Genomic DNA, 18,810 nt, shown 5'->3' with positions numbered 1-18,810 from the left:
GCCGTCGAGCTTCTGCAGCACCGAGAGCCTCCGCCGCCGCCATAGCCAACGCCTGCCCACCCTCGTTGCTCCTCCACCCCTACAACACCTCCACCAGTGCCCCCGCGACTTGGTTCATGACGAGTAAGTCTAGCTGAGTACCTTCTCGTACTCAGGGTTTTATTTCCCTTTGTTGCAGATGGCACTGTGTATCATGGTTATTGCAAGAGTTGCTTCTATCCCACCATGGATGAGGAGTAAGCCTTGGGTAGGCTTCTTTACTAATTCCTATCTTTGCTTTTGTGGACCGTGATCCTATTTGGCACTGTATCAAACTATGTTGGAAACTTTATTTTCAAACTTAATTGCTTCCGCTTTATCTATCAAACTCGGTTTGTAATAACTTTTATTCGTACTCTGATGATGAAATGTATCTATGAACTTTATGTAATATGTGGCATGTATGTTGAATCATGTGTGATCTTGGTTGTTGTAAATCGTTTATCGAGACCCGTCGTGGTACTCGACGGACTACCGGGTTTATATGGGTTCAAGTATGACAGTGCGACCGCTTGTGGGCTGCCATTGTACTTGTACTCTTATAAATTGGTCAGTTCTGCGACAAGGAGTGGTTTGAACACCATAACACCAAACCAAGTGTTGGGAGATATAACGACCGATGACACTTATAGAGATGATGTTGAGAAGAAAGAAAAGAAGGAGAAGAAAGATAAGAAGAAGGATGAGAAGAAGAAGAGTGTGGCATTCAAGGCCACATCATCCAAGGGCAAGGCAAAACAAGAATCATCAAGTAAAGATGAAGACTCAAGCTTTGATGAGTTTGATGATGAGAAGATGGCTCTCTTTGTGAAGAGATTTGGCAAATTCATGGTGAAGAAGGGCTATCATGCAAGAAGAAAGAAGTCATCATCAATGAACAAGGATGAAGCAAGGAGGTGCTTCAAGTGTGGTAGCAAGGATCATCTTGTTGCCCAATGCCCCTATAATAGTGAGAATAAAGACGATGATAAGAAGGGCAAGAAGAAAGACAAGAAGGGTAAGAAGAAACACAAGAAGGAGAAGAAGGAGAAGAAGGACAAGATGACCTTCAAGAAAAAGAAGAAGGGTGGTTCATATGTGTTCACTTGGGGTAGTGATGCTTCCTTAAGTGATGATGATGATATTGATGATGACAAGACCACCAAGAAGAAGGCTCTTGCAAGCATTGCCATAGATGAGAAGCCTTCTCTCTTTGACACTTCATCAACTTGCTTCATGGCTAAGGCCACTAAGGTACAAACTTGTGATGATGGATGTGATGAGGAACATGATAATGAAAGTGAAAGTGATGATGATAAACCAACTAAAAATAAACTAATTGACATGTTGGAAGATGCTAAAGAACATTTTGATATTAAGAGAAGGGAATGCAAAGACTTGCGTAAGGAACTAAAAGCCCTTAAGCAAGCCTTTGATGAGCTCAATGCATCTCATGAGAGGCTAGAAGAAGCCCATGAGAAGCTTGGCAAGACTCACAAGAAGCTTGAAAAAGCTCATTCCTCTCTACTTGATGAGCAAAATGAGATGGGGCATGTTGTAACATGTGACAAAGGCTTAACATGTGATATAATTGATAAATCATTCTATAAGCCTATTGTTGTGGCTTCCACTAATCCTTCATGTAGCTCATCATCCACTTCCACCTTATCTAGTAGCGATGGTTTCACTTGTGATGCCTCACTAATGGTTGAGAATGAGACCCTCAAAAAGGAGGTCAATGAGCTCACTTGTGCCTTAGGCAATGCCTATGATGGTGTGGCCCGCTTGCTAAAGTGCTTGGGTAGCCAAAGATTTTCTCTCAATAAAGAGGGATTGGGCTATACCCCCAAGAAAGGTAAGGCGGCCTTTGCTTCTCATAAGACTAGTTTTGTGAAGGGCAATGGTTGGTTTTGTAATAGATGCAAGCAAGTTGGGCATGTAGAGCAATATTGCAAGAACAAAAACAAGCAACCAAATGTATCCTCAATTAAGTTTGATTCTTGTTATTTGCTTACCAAGGGTGTTAAAGGGGTGCATGCTAAGTTTGTTGGCACTCCAATTGTGGGCTCAAAGAAGAAAGCCATTTGGGTGTCAAAGAGCTTAGTCACTAACCTTAAAGGACCCAAGGAAGTTTGGGTACCTAAAAGGAATTGATCTTCTTTTATAGGTTAATTACAAAGCCGGAGAAAGGCATTGGGTTCTTGATTATGGATGCACTCAACACATGACCGGTGATGCAAGAATGTTCAACTCAATCAATACCAATGATAGCAATGGCTATGATAGTATCACATTTGGTGACAATGGCAAAGACAAGGTCAAAGGACTTAGTAAGATTGCAATATCCAATGGCTTGAGCATATCCAGTGTGTTGCTAGTTGAGAGCTTGAACTTCAATTTGCTATCCATGGCTCAATTGTGTGATCTTGGATTCAAATGCATATTTGGAGTAGATTATGTAGAGATCATAAGTGTAGATGGCTCTAATTTGATCTTCAAAGGCTTTAGATATGAGAATCTATACTTGGTTGATTTCAATTCTAGTGAAGCTCAATTGTCAACATGCTTGTTCACTAAGTTAAGTATGGGTTGATTATGGCATAGAAGGCTTGATCATGTTGGAATGAAACAATTGAATAGATTGGTTAAGCATGATCTAGTTAGAGGCTTGAAAGATGTGGTATTTGAGAAAGACAAACTTTGTAGCTCTTGTCAAGCCGACAAACAAGTTGGAAATACCCATCCTAAGAAGAGCATAATAAACATTAGTAAAACATTTGAGTTATTGCACATGGATTTATTTGGGCCAACACAATACACTAGCATCAGTGAAAATAAAGATGACTTTGTGATAGTGGATGACTATACTAGATACGCTTGGGCATTCTTTCTAGTGGACAAGAGAGAAGTATTTACAACTTTTAAATCATTTATCATGGGCATACACAATGAGTTTGAAACAACCATCAAGAGGGTTAGAAGTGACAATGGTAGTGAGTTCAAGAATACTAGAATTAATGAGTTGTGTGATGAATTTAGAATTAAACATCAATTCTCAGCCAAGTACACTCTACAATCAAATGGCCTTGTTGAGAGGAAGAATAGAACACTTATTGACATGGCAAGGTCTATGCTTAGTGAGTATAATATGAGTCAATCCTTTTGGGCTGAAGCAATCTACATGGCTTGATATTGTAGCAACCGACTCTACTATCACCATTTGAAGGAGAAGACACCCTATGAGCTCTTGAATGGTAGAAAGCCTAACATTGCATATTTTTAGGTCTTTGGTTGCAAATGCTATATATTAAGGAAAGGCACTAGATTGAGTAAGTTTGACAAGAAGTGTGATGAGAGATTCTTGCTTGGTTACTCTATTACAAGCAAAGCATATAGAGTTTGGAATTTGGCAAGTGGTACTCTTGAAGTTCATGATGTTAAATTTGATGAAGCCAAGGGTTCCCAAGATGAGAGTGAAAATCTTGATGATGTTAGAGATATTTAACTTTCAAATGCCATGAAGAACATGAATGTTGGTGAATTGAGGCCTAGGCAAGTGATTGATGAAGAAGATGATCAAGTGCAAGTGCTCTCTAACTCAAATGTGCAAGATGATACAAATCAAGCAAGCACAAGTGGCTCTCATGACAATATGCAAGATCAAGTGGCTAGTACATCATCTCAATCCAATGAGCAAGTAAGTGCAAGCAATCAAGTTCCAATACTACAACCAACCAATATTGCAAGAGATCATCCATTGGACACTATAATTGGAGATATTTCTAGAGTTGTACAAACAAGATCAAGATTAGCATCATTTTGTGAGCACTTCTCACTTGTATCATCCATAGAACCAAAGAAGATAGAAGAAGCATTGAAGGATGTTGATTGGGTGAATGCTATACATGAAGAATTGAACAACTTCACAATAAATCGAGTATGGGAGTTAGTTGAGAGACCAAAGAACCACAATGTGATTGGAACCAAATGGGTCTGTAAAAACAAGCATGATTAAGATGGGATAGTAGTAAGGAACAAAGCAAGATTGGTAGCACAAGATTATATACAAGTTAAAAGTCTTGACTTTGGAGAAACATATACCCCAATTGCTAGATTAGAAGCAATTAGAATCTTGCTAGCCTATGCTTGTGTACACAACATCAAGCTCTATCAAATGGATGTCAAGAGTACATTTCTCAATGGCTAAATTAATGAAGAAGTATATGTTGAGCAACCTCCTAGTTTTGAAGATGACAAGAAGCCCAACCATGTGTACAAGTTGAAGAAGGCATTTTTTGGATTGAAACAAGCACCTAGAGCATGGCATGAGAGGTTGAGGGACTTCCTACTCTCTAAAGGGATCATTATGAGAAAGGTTGACACCACTCTTTTCACCAAGAAGATTGGCAAAGACTTGTTTGTATTGCAAATATATGTTGATGAGACCATATTTGGATCAACCAATCAAGACTTTTGTGAAGAGTTTGGGAAGATGATGGCTAATGAGTTTGAGATGTCCATAATTGGAGAGTTGAGTTACTTCCTTGGTCTTAAAATTAAGCAATTGAAGAATGGTACATTTGTGAGTCAAGGGAAGTACATTAAAGACATGCTCAAGAAGTTTGGCATGAATGAAGCAAAAGCCATTAGTACACCAATGGGAACAAATGGTAATTTAGATAGTGATGCAAGTGGCAACATAGTGGATCAAAAGTTGTATCGCTCTATGATTGGAAGCCTACTCTATGTGACCGCATCAAGGCCGGATGCCATGTTTAGTGTGTGCATGTGTGTAAGATTCCAAGCCTCACCAAGAGAAAGTCATTTAAAGGCAACAAAGAGAATATTGAGGTACTTGAAGCATACACAAAATATTGGTTTGTGGTATCCCAAAGGAGCAAAGTTTGAGCTAGTTGGTTATTCTGACTTGGATTATGCGGGATGCAAGGTTAAAAGGAAGAGCACCTCGGGCACATATTAATTGTTGGGAAGATCACTTATTTCATGGTCATCAAAGAAGCAAAATAGTGTTGTATTATCAACCACCGAAGCTAAATACATATTCACCGGTAGTTGTTGTGCACAAAATTTTTTGGATGAAGGCCACCTTGAATGACTTTGGAATCAAGTTCAAGAAAGTGCCATTGCTATGTGACAATGAGAGTGCTATTAAGTTCACCAACAATCTAGTTCAACATGCAAGAACAAAGCACATTGATGTATACCACCATTTCATAAGAGATCATCAACAAAATGTGGACATTTCAATTATGAGTGTGGGCACCAAAGATCAACTTGTCGACATATTCACCAAGCCACTTGATGATAAAAGGTTTTGCAAGCTACAGAATGAGTTGAACATATTGGTTTTCTCAAATATGTGTTGATCCACCCCCACTTATATGACATGCCTCTCCTGTTGACATAGAAATTTGGTTCAAGATATGGAGTCCCTGAAGACAAGAAATTATCAAGGAAGGCTAAGTCCTCCAATCAAATCGGCTAAACAAATTACCAGATCAGCTAGCAAAATGACAACATCGAGGGAATGAGCCCTATCGACATGATCAGCAAGGCATGGAGTGAGAAGACACGTCGGACTCCCTAGAAGGGAAAGATTGGAGTCTAAGTTATCTTAAATTAGGAAGTTTTTGTTTTCTTTTCTAAGTTTGTAACCGATCCTATTCGACCAGGACTCATAGTCAGGCCTTGGGTATAAATATTGAACCCTGGCCATTGTAATGGACATCTCCAATGATCAACACAAATCAATACCTTTACTTTTTGGCTCACACCACCCCTTAGGAGTAGGAGTAGAGTAGATTTTGATGAGTTCTTTGGCAAGCAGGGCTGCCCTCGGTTAGGTCCGATCTTTGGTTTGTCTATGAGTATCCATCATGACTTATATTGTGTTTGTAAGGCTGCCCTTAGTTAAGTCTAATCTCTTACAAGCTTGGTATAAGTTAGGTATCATCAATTAATTATAAGGCTACCCTCAGTTAAGTTTGATCTCTTGCAATTGCTTATAGTTATCCTCGATTCTTATCAAAATCCATAGGCTGCCCTCAGTTAAGTCTGATCTCATATGAATTTTGATACGAATCCCCTGCCCGGTTAAGATTGAGATAGATCGACTTTGTATCTTTTTTGAATCGTCATCCCGTTGCCTACATTGTTCACATCCTACTTTGACGATGGCTATTGCTAGTCTAGCTATTCTAATCAGCTCTTGATCGAAGATAGCATGTGGTAAAGGCATGTTTAGCCATAGCTAAGGCTTGCTAATTGATGAGATCTCGTCTAGAAGTGCTTTTATGGCTGCATCGGTTAGGTCTGACCCTCACTGCTAGAATCATAGACTGGAAATCATCAGGTAGTAAGCCTTGCTTATGGCCAAACATAGTCTTCGGCTGCATGCTATGTCTGCATCAGCTATTTAGCCGATCGCCTGAGCTTTCACGATCATAGTATGTTCCCATGATCTCGGTAAGCATGTATAGATCTATATGCTTTGAAGGTTTAATTTGTTATCCTTGTTATGGCTACATCTGTTAGATCTGACCCCCACTGATAAAGATAGTAGATTGGATTTGATAGGCGTACGGGTCTATACACGTCTAATGGTTGAGTGGTTGCATGCTATGTCCCTTCTTTCGCTGGAATCGGCTATTTAGCCGATACCATGTCTTTTGAGAATATATATTGGCTGTCTACACGCTTTTTATTTGTTTTTGTCTTGGTTAAAAGCTTGTATGTTTCTCAATCAAATCATATGCTTTCATGTCTATCTTTTTACATCTTTTGCATGCTTTCATGATAATCGACAGGCTAGATCTATGTAATTGAGTAACTAATGATTGTTGATATGCTTGTTTTATTTATCAAACATCATGAACATGCTGTATATCGACTCTCTAGTCAATAGCCTTGTCTTACTGGCCACTTGGACGTACATTCAGAATTGTCTGGACAAACGACCGACATGTTCTACCTTAAATTACTGATCAATCTTACTCCCTTGTCAATTGTAGGTCAAATTGACTAACACGCCCCAAGGTCATGTCCATCCGGTCCAGTGGTGCCCTTCCTAAGCCCAGAGAGAAAGCTCAGGATCTGCTCTACGTAGCCTCCCCCTGGCGTTGATCACTATGTTTCCAGCGTCTCATTTTTAGCGTCGACATAGATCTAGCACACCCAATGGGACCACAATCCTTTGATTAAAAGTCAAATGCCTTCGTCAACATGGAAAACAACAACGCCATCCTCAAGGTCAACCATGAAGACTTGCTTGTTGACCAGAAGGCGCTCATTGAGTAGGCAATAGAGGAATTCAAAGAGAAGTGCCTACTATCCTATAGCAGGACATGCAAATTAGTCATCTAGAAGACTCTACTGCCAAGAGTTCTCCTACATGGACAGAGTGATCCGGATGAAGAAGCTAAAGCTAGACTTGCCACCTAGATGATCCACAAGACTGTCAATGAAGTCATTACCAATCACAATCAGACGCTTGGCAATATGGTTGGCAATGTTATGAAGATAGTTTTCTTTGGGGCACCAGTTGATCAAATAGGACTGGCATACTTTAGTTGCTTCAACCCTTCGGCTGTGGGAAGCAATGTGACTAGCTCTAGTCAACAACCAAATGGTGGGAAGTATCAGCAGCCACCAGTGCAGCAACCTTCAGGAGGACAAGCCCCAGACCCTCAAGTTTAGCTAACTGCAGGGGGCAAGTACCAATCCAACCAATAGTTGGGGGCAAGGTCAAGGTCAAGTGACAGGGGTCAACCACCAGCTTAGCAATCTCCAAGTGCCTCTATCACACAGACGAATTAGCTTCCAACTAGACAAAACCAAGTTTATTCAGTCTAGTAGCCAACCTCGTCGATCAGTTAATAGGTTGTGCAACGGCCATCTCAGGGAAAGTTCACTACTTCCTATTAGACACCTCAGTCGGCCTATAAAATTGCTCCGTTAGTACAATGGATCACCAAGGATGTCGGTCCTAACTTTTTTGATAGTCGGTTACAAGGATATACCACTCACAAGGTCCAGATTGAATATCTAGAAGGTTATCATCTAGTTTCTGTCGCCATCACGTATGAGATGATGCCACACCCTAGTTATCGAAATCCTTATAACTATAACATTCAGCAGCTTCAAGCCTAGGGACAGTAGCTACAAGTTTAAGGACAACAGTCTTAGGCTCAGGGTCAACAAGCTCAAGCACAAGGATCTCAAGCCCAGGCCCAAGGACAGCCAAGACAAAAAGGCATTGGCATGGATGCTAATGAATTCACCAATAGGATAGTTGCTATGATGCAGAGCTAGTTTGGTCTGAAGCCCAAAGGGCAAGTTGGCTCCTACCAGCACCCATACCCTGCTTGGTATTATATTATGCAGCTCCCTCCATGCTATAAGGTCCCAGACTTCTCTAAATTTATCGAGGTAGATGAGATGACAACCATGGAACATATCAGCTACTATGTCGTTCAGCTCAAAGATGCATCTGTTGAGGAGGCACACAAAGTTTGGTTCTTCCCTTTGTCCCTCTCTAGACTAGCCTTCAGTTGGCTTTCTTCGCTTGAACCAAACTCTATCACTAGGTGGGCTGATCTGGAAAGAAAGTTCCACGCATACTTCTACAATGGGACAGGAGAAAAGAAGCTTACAGATCGAACAAGCATGAGGTAGAGAAGCAATGAGTCAGGCTCTGAGTTCTTTTAGAGATTCAAAGAAGTAAGGAGCCATTGCTACTCATTGAATCTGTCTGATGGCCAATTGGTTGGATTGGCCCTTCAAGGGATGTCTCCATTGATTAGAGAGAAGTTTTGAAGGCTAGGACTTTGAAAGCTTGGCCCATTTAGTTCAGAAAGTGTCTGCTTTTGAAAGTCAGCACCGGACCCTACATAAAGAGAAGTATTTGAAGGGGACTATTGCTATGACTAATCCCTATGATGCAAACTCTGATGAAGATGAAGAAGTTGCAACCACTGAATGGACCTAGGGCATGGCTCTAGTATTGTGTCCATGGGTGAAGGAGAAGAAGGATGTTTATGACTTTGATGTCAAGAAAGCTGATAGGATCTTTGACTTACTACTAGAGAAGAAGCAGTTGAGACTACCTATAAATCATATGATCCCTTTAGCTAAGATGTTAAAGGAGAAGAAATACTACAAGTTCCACAATGCCACCACTCATAATACTAGTGAGTGTAGAATCTTCCGCGTACATATTCAGAAGGCCATAGAGCAAGTAAAGATCAAGTTCGAGCCAGCCAAGAAATAAGCAATGGGCATAGATGGACATCCCTTCCCAGGGGTGCATATGGTGGAGTTTCAGTTAGCTAAGGGAAGAACAAAGGTTTTGACATCAGCTCAGTCCATGGGAAATGGGTCAGTTGACCCCAAAGTTCAGATATCGACAAATGAGTTCAAGAAGGATGATCAGCAAAAGAGCTAATATGAACAAGGCAAGACATCCAGAGTTGGTGCTTTACATCCTCGGGTCACTTCTAGGATCTTGTTGAATAAGTGGCAATGCTAGAAGGGAAAGGAGTATCAGGGCCAGCTTAAAGAAGAAGAATATGAGCGTCGGTGTGAAGAAGAAAGATACGAAAGAGAACAAGTTGAGCTACATTGGAGTTGTCCTTTCTTTAGACACTGTTGGAATGAAGGACTGAAATTGCCTACAAGACGTAACTACCCCAAGTGTAGTAATTAGTATGCAGAGTTCAGGCAATCTCAAGCCAACCGCCGGTCCATCCAGGAGTGTTTGAATTATCAATCTAACAACATGGATCGGTGTATAAAAAATAAAGGAGTTCATGATCGGTTAGGCAAGTGTGTCCATGATGAAAATAGGATCGATCATGATGAAGAGAAAGAGTATATTTGGCAAAAGGGCCAATGGTGTCTAGGAGGTCTAACAAGGAGCTAGAAAAGAAGAGTTCAACACCTGAGAAAAAGAGAATTAGAAGCTCAGAAGTATAACAGACCTCGTACATGGTGCGTCAAGCAAACACCCGACAAGGGTAAGCCATCGGCTAATATTGATCTGGTATTCGTTCAACTGATAGAGCTTAGGGCATCCTCATAATGTGAGTAGGGAAAGCACAAGCGCCTTTGTAGTGAGATTGTGAAAGAAAACATCACTAGTAATGGACGTCAACAGCCGATCCAAGCAGTCAACTTTAAAAATGTGTCTTAATGGATTCCCCAATTGACGATACTGAAGGAAAATTAGGACAGGGGTTTGCGTCGGCCGACTTATTAGTAGAAGTTGATATCGGACCTGGTGATAGGCCTAGGTTGACGTATGTAAGTGTTAAATTAGACCCTAAATATAAACAAGAATTAATAGGTTTTTTTGAAAGATTACCGGGATTTTTTTGCTTGAGAATATTACGAGATGTCCGGTCTTAGCCGATCGATCGTAGAACATCGGCTACCTATTAAAGATGGATATCAACCATTCAAGCAAGCCCCAAACAAGATTTAAACCTGAATTGCTTGAAGACATTAAAAAAGAAATCACAAGGCTATATGAAGCCAATTTCATTCGGTAATGTCGATATGTCGAGTGGATTTTAAACATAGTCCCCGTGCTCAAGAAGAATGGGAAACTAAGGGTTTGTATTGATTTTAGAGACCTAAACAAAGCTACACCTATGGATGGTTATACAATGCCGATAGCTGATCTATTAGTAGATGTAGCATCAGTGCACAAAGTTATCAGCTTCATGGACAACAACGCAGGCTATAATTAGATTTTTATGGCCAAAGATGATATTCCTAAAACTACTTTTAGATCTCTTGGAGCCATTGGATTATATGAGTGGGTAGTCATGACTTTCAGTTTGAAAAACACCGGTGCAACTTATCAGCGAGCTATGAATTATATCTTTTATAAGTTGATCGATAGAATAGTTGAGATATAAATTGATGATGTAGTTGTGAAATCCAAAGGTTATAGAGAACACCTAGCTTATCTATGGGAAACTCTAGAGTGCACAAGGAAACATGGTTTGAAGATGAACCCAAACAAATGTGCTTTTGGACTATCAGCCAGATAATTCTTGGGTTTCATGGTGCACGAAAGGGGGATTGAAGTTGGGTAGAAAAGTATGAAGGCTATCGATGAAGCAGTTCCACCAACAAATAAGACCCAGCTACAATCTTTGATCGGCAAGATTAATTTCTTCAGGAGATTCAACCCAAATCTATCAGAAAAGATATTGTCGTTCTCTCCCCTGTTGAAGCTAAAACTTGATCAAGAATTTAAATGGGATGACGTACAACAGAAGGCATTTGATGAGATTAAGGAGTACATGAAGGCTCCACCGATGTTGGTCCCTCCATAGCTTGGCAAGCTCTGTAAATTGTACGTGTCGACTGATAACCATACAATTGGATCGGCCTTAATGCAATAATTTGAAGAAAAGGAACGAGTCATTTTCTATCTAAGTAGAAGGCTTTTGGACCTAGAAACAAGGTATTCTCTTGTAGAAAAGTTGTGCTTGTGCCTATATTCTCATGCACCAAATTACGGCATTATTTGCTATCGACCGAGTGTATTGTGGTATCTAAGGCCGACGTAATCAAGCATATGTTGTTGATGCCAATTCTAAACGGGAGAGTAGAAAAGTGGATTCTTGCATTGTCTAAGTTTGACCTAAGAAATGAATCGGCCAGGGCAATCAAAGGATAGATAATGGCTGACTTCGTGACTCATCGTCATGGACCTAGTATTGGTTATGTGGAGCTGATGCCCTGGACTTTATTCTTCGATGGCGCATCGTGCAAGCAGGGCGGTGGTATTGGCATCGTTATTATTTCTCCCCGAGAGTCAAGTTTTGAATTTGCATATACTATCAAGCCAATGATGACCAATAATCAAACTAAATATGAGGCTATCCTCAAAGGACTTCAACTTCTACAAGAAGTAAAGGTCGATGCAATTGAAATCTTTAGAGATTCCCAGTTGGTGATTAATCAGTTGATCAACCTGTACAAGTGTAAAGATGATATCTTGAGAGGTTACTATAAGAAAAGTTGAAGCCAGATCGACGAGTTCCCTATGGTCACCATCAGGCATATCCTAAGAGCTCATAATCAAGAAGCTAACTGGCTAGCTCAAAGTGCTTCTGGTTACCGACAAATTCAAGAGATCCTCAGCAACGAGGTCGTTGCCAATAATTGGAGGGAAGAAATAATGAACTATCTTAGGAATCCATCATGAAAGGTCTCTAGGAAGCTCAGGTATAAATCAATCAAATATGTACTACTAGATGAGCAACTATACTATAAGACGATCGATGGGGTATTACTTAGATGCCTGAGTCAAGAAGATGCTAAGGTCCTCATGGGTGAAGTCCACGAAGGAGTTTGTGAGGCTCATTAGTTGGCTTATAAAATGAAATGGATTATCTAGAGGTCAAGGTATTCTGGCTGACAATGCTAAAAGATTGTTTTAAGTATTACAAAGGATGTTAGAATTGCTAAAGATTCGGTAATGTCCAAAGATCACCAGCATCAGCCATGAATCCTATAATCAAGTCATGGCCATTCAGAGGTTGGGGAATTGACATAATCGGCCAAATTTATCCACCATCTAGCAAAGGCCATAAGTTTGTGGTGGTGGTGATGGATTATTTCACCAAGTGGGTTGAAGCAATCCCACTGAAGACGGTGATGTCCAAAAACAAGATTGACTTTGTCCAGGAGCATATCATCGATTAGTTTGGGATCCCTTAGACTATCACTATCGACCAAGGGGCAATGTTTATTTCTGAGGAGTTCGAGAGCTTTGCTGTTGGCATAGGATTCAAATTATTATACCCTTCTCCCTACTACGCCTAGGCCAATGGACAAGCAGAGGCGTCCAATCAGACATTGATTAAATTGATCAAGGAGAAGATAATCGATCAGCCAAGGAAGTGGCACTTAACATTGAATGAATCATTATGGGCCTATCGGATGGCATGACATGGATCAACTAAGTGCTCTCCTTATGAATTAGTTTATGGACATGTAGTCATTCTTCCATGGGAGATCACAACTAGATCATGGTGTATTGAATCTCAAGAAAATCTAATAGCCGGTGATTTCAAAGTTTTGATGATGGACGATCTGGAAGACCTAAATTGTCATTGGCTTTGCGCTTTGAAAAACATCGAAGCTAACAAACTAAGGGTCACCAAGTATTATGACAAGAAAGTCAAAGCCAAGCAGTTTCATGAAGGTGAATTGGTTTGGAAGCTGATCCTGCCAATTGGGACCAAAGACAGTGCATATGGCAAATGGTCACCAAACTAGGAAGGGCCTTATCGTATTACTCGATGCGTGCCTAGCAATGCTTACTTCTACGAAACGCTAGAAGGTGAAGAATTCAACAGAGCGCTCAATGGAAAGCACTTCAAGAAGTATTATTCGAGTATTTGGATCGATGCTTGAATTAGCCGATTGAATTTTCAATCGAGCTTTTATAGCTGATATAAGGAAATATCACCTTCAGAACTAAAATTAATAACCAAAATTCAGCCTAAGGAGGCAAAAGCCGGTGCGGTATGCATCGCCTGTAGTACACAAAATAAAAATAAAAAGGGAGATCCGCCTTGCATAAGGAAACAAAAGAGGAAAAATCGCCTCAAACATAAAAGGTTTATTTGCCAGTTTTCTGTTACAATCTAAGGGCCGAGAAACACTTTGTTCACAATGTCTCTGGCCAGGGAGGAGAAAGCTATGGTGTCGGCGGCATTGGAGAAATCCTCAATCAAGCTCTCATGGTCTTTAGGACGGTCGATCACTGGAAAACCATGGGGAAAAAGTCAAAGCTCGCATCCAGAGTGAACTTGCGCCATGTCCAGGGCAATAGTAGCACTGTGATGAACACCATGAAGAGCAATCTCCCTGACATGATTCAGGACATCATGCAAACGAGCCACCAATACAGCTCCCCTAGCATTGATGAATCCTGCCGCGTAACCCACAGCCAGTTGGAGACTTTCAAGCTGCACTGACAAGGCTGATGAATCCAAAGGAGAAACAGTCAGAGTTCTATGAGATCAGGGTTGTGAGAATAGAAGTTGCCTCAAGAAATATAACACCCCAAATTTTGCACTTTTAGAAATAGAGTAAAAATGATTTATTTTGTAGTTTTGTGCTCATAAAAACATAGGTAAGAGAAATTTTTCTTTAAATTAAAATCCAACATAAGGGTAACAACATATTTGTGCATACATGCCATTGCATTGATACTTTTGTGATGAGTGGTTAGGAAAATAAATTCAAATCTCAATCTTTAAAATATTGCTTTCAAGTAGTGGTTTAAAAGAATTTGAAATTTTGCAAAAACAAAAGTTAGATAAGATGCCTTGTTTTTAAAATCTAAAGGCTTGGAAAAGGTTTTAAGACACGTTAGGACGATGCCTCTCTTTCCGGGAATCTTTCCGACCTTTTTCGGGATTAAATTCATATTTCTTGGAGTTTTATCTTTTTCCTTGATCAATGCAAAAGTCTTTTTCGGGAGCTAAACCACTTTGGTTGTGTTCCTTATTCTTCCATCTATCCCCAGGAATTTTTCTAGTATTTTTCGGAGCTCAGAGATATTTTTCGGAGCCTAAATAGTAATTCCCGATTTTCTGTAATTATTTTAATTCCGAAAATCAATATTTACTAAAATATCTCGGATTTCCAAAATATCCAAACCCTACGTATATATATATATGCCGGCGTAGCCCTCGATGCGAGGATTCCAGAAGTACAGCCCATTTTTCGAGCCGCCAAACGTAGCCCCGCCGATCGGACGCCGAAGTTCTCCATAGCTAGGTTTCCGGCGAACCTTCGGCGAGCTTTTCCGGCCACCTCGGACGTCTCAGGCGAAAACCACCACCACCACGAGGTTGCTCTCTTCGTCCTATACGCCGTCGTGCCTTCCGTTTCTCGAATCCATGTCCGTTTGATGCTTTCCGTAACTTCGTTTTCTATTTTCCGGCGAGCTCCACCATGGTCCCCGACGTGTTCTGGGTGCCCGGCCATCTTCCGGCGCCGGCCGCTGCCCACGCTGCCATGCCGCGCTCCTACGGCCGTCGGCCGCCTGCCCCTAGGGCCGCGCGCCCCACGGCCGGCCTCTCTGCTGCGTCTGAGAGCAGCAAGCGCCGCCGCCCATGGCCGGTTGGCCACCGCCACTGGTGCGGGCCGAGCGGGCCCAGCCATCCCGCGCTGCCGTGGACCTGCGCTGCCCCTGTCCCGGCGCTGCGCCGCTGGCCGGCCAGCAAGCCCCAGCCGAGCCCCTCCCTGCCCAGCGCGTGTGCAGCAACAGCAGTTTCCCCATGGCTGCGTACGTGAAGATCACAAGGTACAAGATGATGTATTTACAGTTTTGCCACCGATCGTTAACCCTTTACCGTTTCATCGTCTTAACTCCGTTTCGAGCGATTCTAGTTGCGTTAGCTTTGTAATTTTGTGCTCTATGCAGTAGTAGTAAAGTTTATCAAGTCAGTTAATTATGAATTTATTAATCTAATACTAATTGCATTAATAATTAGTGAGTGGTTTTCCAATTAAAAACAATCAGTTTAATTTCGTTCTTGTTCTTTTACGACCGTGCTGATCATGAGGTACACATTAGTAGGAAAATTTATCGTGTTTCACATCTTTGAATTTTATAAGTAAATATTAATTGATTTGTGCTTATGCAATTGAGTTTTTTTAATTAAAAGTAACATAGGCATATACTTCGGTCATTTATAAATTATTGTAAATCTAATTAATGTTACCCTTAATCTCTCTTGATTTATAAGTGATTTAGTTTAATCCTGAAACATAAGTGCTTTCGTTTAGTTATTATATGTTCTTTATCTTTTCGTGTTAAATGTTTAAATGACTTAAAGCATATGTATAATCCTTCATAATTATAAAATATGACTTATGCCAACACTAATGCCTTTTTAATTATGACTTGCTTGGATCAATTATGAGACATAATATAATTGTTCTATTAGTTGCTCTCACATGTTATTTTATTTTGTAAAGTTAAAGCTTAGGTTGCTTAATTTGTACGACAACATTAATACGGAGAATATAATAAGTTTATCTTAGTTTTCTAATTTAAAATACAAATTGACTCAGTATGTTTTAGATATTTCTCTAGATATACATATACATAATTTTATATAATTAAAATAAATGGAGCTAAGAGTTCTTTTCAATAGTAAATCTTCGATAGTCGTTTTTCTTTCGCACCGTAGCTCCGATTAGCGTGCCTTTCGCGTGTGTGTGATCGCAGCAATGTGTAGATTAGATTTCGAATCTTTTCAATTGATTGGTGTATTGTTCTAATCTACTATGTTGCTATGCATGCTTGTTCGGATGCTTGTGTGGTGCTTTTCGGTCTTGTCCAGTCGGTGAGTTTTACGTTGGTGATCTATAAGAAGTTGGAGATCAAGAAGAAGAAGAAGAAAACGTTGAAGATTAAAGCTTACCGAAGGATCGGTGTTTAAGGCAAGTATAGCTTGGGTTTTCTTTCTGTGACCATGATCTTGGGCTTGTTTAATGAAATGTGATATAAACATAAATGATGAATGTTATCCTTTGGCAAAAGCTGGGATTTACAGTACAACTGTGAGGGCTATATGGCTCTGGCTCTAGTTATTTGAGAAACCCTTTTCTAGCTGGTTAGAGGTCTGCGAGTTGGGTATAGGACAGCCTCTGTCCTGTTGAGCCTAGCTTTGGAAGCGGCCTTTTACTTTATTTTTGGAAGGGGGGTTCCTATATCTAATGACCCTGCGGCCCTGGCCGGTTAGACGAGCTCTTGGGTGGCTTTATATGGTTTCCAGTGTTTTGGACCTTGCAAACCCATACATTTGGAAATAATGACTCACAGTGAAAGTGTACAACCTCTGCAGAGTGTAAAACTATTATAATAGCCGTGCCCACGGATACGGGCGGCCCGGAAAACTGAGGGAATTGTTGTATGTTCATTTAAATTGTTTATGTGCAATTCATTATTCAATTACACTTGATCATGTGGTTATGGATTACAATACCTTGTTGCTATATTTGTTGAGTTCGACATGGACTCACTCTTGCAATTTCCCCCACACCTCAGGCTGGATATCAGTTTGCTAGAGTCTGAAGGAGTTAGGCTTGTGATCAACCAGTCAGTTGGATCCAGTGGAGTGAAGTCTGCACTCGGAGATCAGAGTTGTCGATCCGTTGATTGCTTTCTAAGGTTATCTCTTTTGCTAAGTTCGCTATATATTAAGCGTTGTGAATTGATACTGCCCCTTCATTTGTAGCTATATGTGAGATTTGATTCTAAAAACTCACATATGGTGTGCATTCGGCTTTGTCCTTAAAACCGGGTGTTACAAGTGGTATCAGAGCAATGCTGACTGTAGGACGTAAGCCTAGTAGAAGCTGGTCGTTCTAAGATTTACAAGTTACAGCAAAAATCCTTGTTCTATAAACCTTGATATTTTCTTCCCTACTACATTCTTACCCTTGATATCCGTCCCCTCCTTGATGCTTCTTTAAAAGCTTTTTGTTCCCATCTACTCCTTGCTTTGATATGCTTTTAGAATCTTGTCTTACCACCTTCTCGCGCAATTTGAAGTTAAGCTATATGATCTTTACCCATAATATGAAGAAGATGATAGTATCGCAAGTTTAAGTCAATGAGTGAATTGTGCACCATAAGTGCTTGTTGGCTTGTCATTATGATTATGTTTTGTTTTGAATCTTTGTAATGAGTGCAATGATTTTGTGGGATTTTCCACAAATTCATTTAGTTTATAGACATAAGGATTAATGAATAGATAGTTGGGTTTTGGTTTTCTCCTGTTTTCCTATCCTATCTTTCTGGAGCAACCTGTCATCCTTGGTTTATATCTTTGTTTTCGGGCAATCAAAAATCATGGTAAACTTTTAGAGAATACTAGACTTCAACATGTTTCTCTGACCTCAAGAATCACCCTGATAGCTATTATGGTTATGAAGTTATGAAAATCATAAGAGGATATATCTGTGTTGTCAGAAATCTAGAGCAGTCTGTGGTATTCTAGTCATAATGCAATTTTGGTGGGTGCAAAGTTTGTGGAATTTTTCTGGATACAACTAGACCTTTGTATCTTTCATATGCCTCTGGAATCACTATCATAGCTAATATATTTTGGGAGATATAAACAACACAAGCCACGGTTTCTGTGCAGTCTGTAATCTGGGACAGTTTCTGTTATGTGCTGTGGTTGACCAACTTAACTGCCGAATCTGGAAAAGTGTTCTAAAATAAAGTTGTAGAAGATTTCATAAGATTTCCAATGGTATAAAGTACAACTTCATTGGATTTACATAACAGAAGTTATACTAGTTTTACTACGCTGCTGTTTTTATGCTCGTGAGGAACTGCAGATTCTGGTTTTTGCCAATGCACATGAGTCACTTTGGGATAATAGGACGACATCATGATAACTATCTCATTTAGAAGAAGATGCACGCTATTCTTTGGTGCCCCTGGTTGATGTGTTCTTAAGGGGGGTAGCCAAGGCATAAAGGAATCGCAAGATGGAGGTCTCATACAATCTAGAGCTTCACTTGGAAGTATCGGTTATTCCTACGGTTGAGGAATCACTATCAGACACAAGGATCTTTGTTCAAGATTGTTAACAGGTTGGATCATCTACAAGGAGCTCAAATATTCTGTCAGGATTGGTCTTCGCTTCAAGCTATCATCACTTGGGAGTTCAACCTTCAACTCAAGACAAGTTGGCACTGATGGCATACGAAAATATG

General features: G+C 40.4%; 1 protein-coding gene and 1 long non-coding RNA gene across 3 annotated transcripts; both read left to right on the top strand.

Annotated features, from left to right (window-relative positions):
• The first annotated feature begins 834 nt into the window (after nucleotides 1-834).
• LOC136465737 (uncharacterized) lies at nucleotides 835-7,335 on the top strand. Its single transcript, XM_066464355.1, has 2 exons — nucleotides 835-1,197; nucleotides 7,243-7,335. Exons 1-2 carry the CDS (start codon nucleotides 835-837, stop codon nucleotides 7,333-7,335), a joined length of 456 nt encoding a protein of 151 aa, XP_066320452.1.
• Nucleotides 7,336-14,790: 7,455 nt separating this feature from the next.
• Nucleotides 14,791-17,294, top strand: LOC136463584 (uncharacterized). Of its 2 annotated transcripts, XR_010761041.1 has the most exons (3): nucleotides 14,791-15,376; nucleotides 16,422-16,521; nucleotides 17,129-17,294. It is a non-coding gene; the product is annotated as an uncharacterized lncRNA (long non-coding RNA). The 2 variants fall into 2 exon arrangements; XR_010761040.1 differs by having other exon boundaries at nucleotides 16,422-17,294.
• Nucleotides 17,295-18,810: the final 1,516 nt, after the last annotated feature.

This window comes from Miscanthus floridulus, chromosome 7 (assembly GCF_019320115.1).
Source record: "Miscanthus floridulus cultivar M001 chromosome 7, ASM1932011v1, whole genome shotgun sequence".
NCBI lineage: Eukaryota > Viridiplantae > Streptophyta > Magnoliopsida > Poales > Poaceae > Miscanthus > Miscanthus floridulus.
Note: the sequence above shows the minus strand (reverse complement) of the source record. Positions and strands in the feature narration are given on the sequence as shown.

Excerpts from the sequence above, each read along its gene's own strand:
- LOC136465737 (XM_066464355.1), top strand. The coding sequence starts at position 835 with ATGGCTCTCTTTGTGAAGAGATTTGGCAAATTCATGGTGAAGAAGGGC. Across the intron at positions 1,198-7,242 it reads CCACCAAGAAGAAGGCTCTT|TCAAATGCCTTCGTCAACAT; the intron begins GCAAGCATTGCC and ends TTTGATTAAAAG.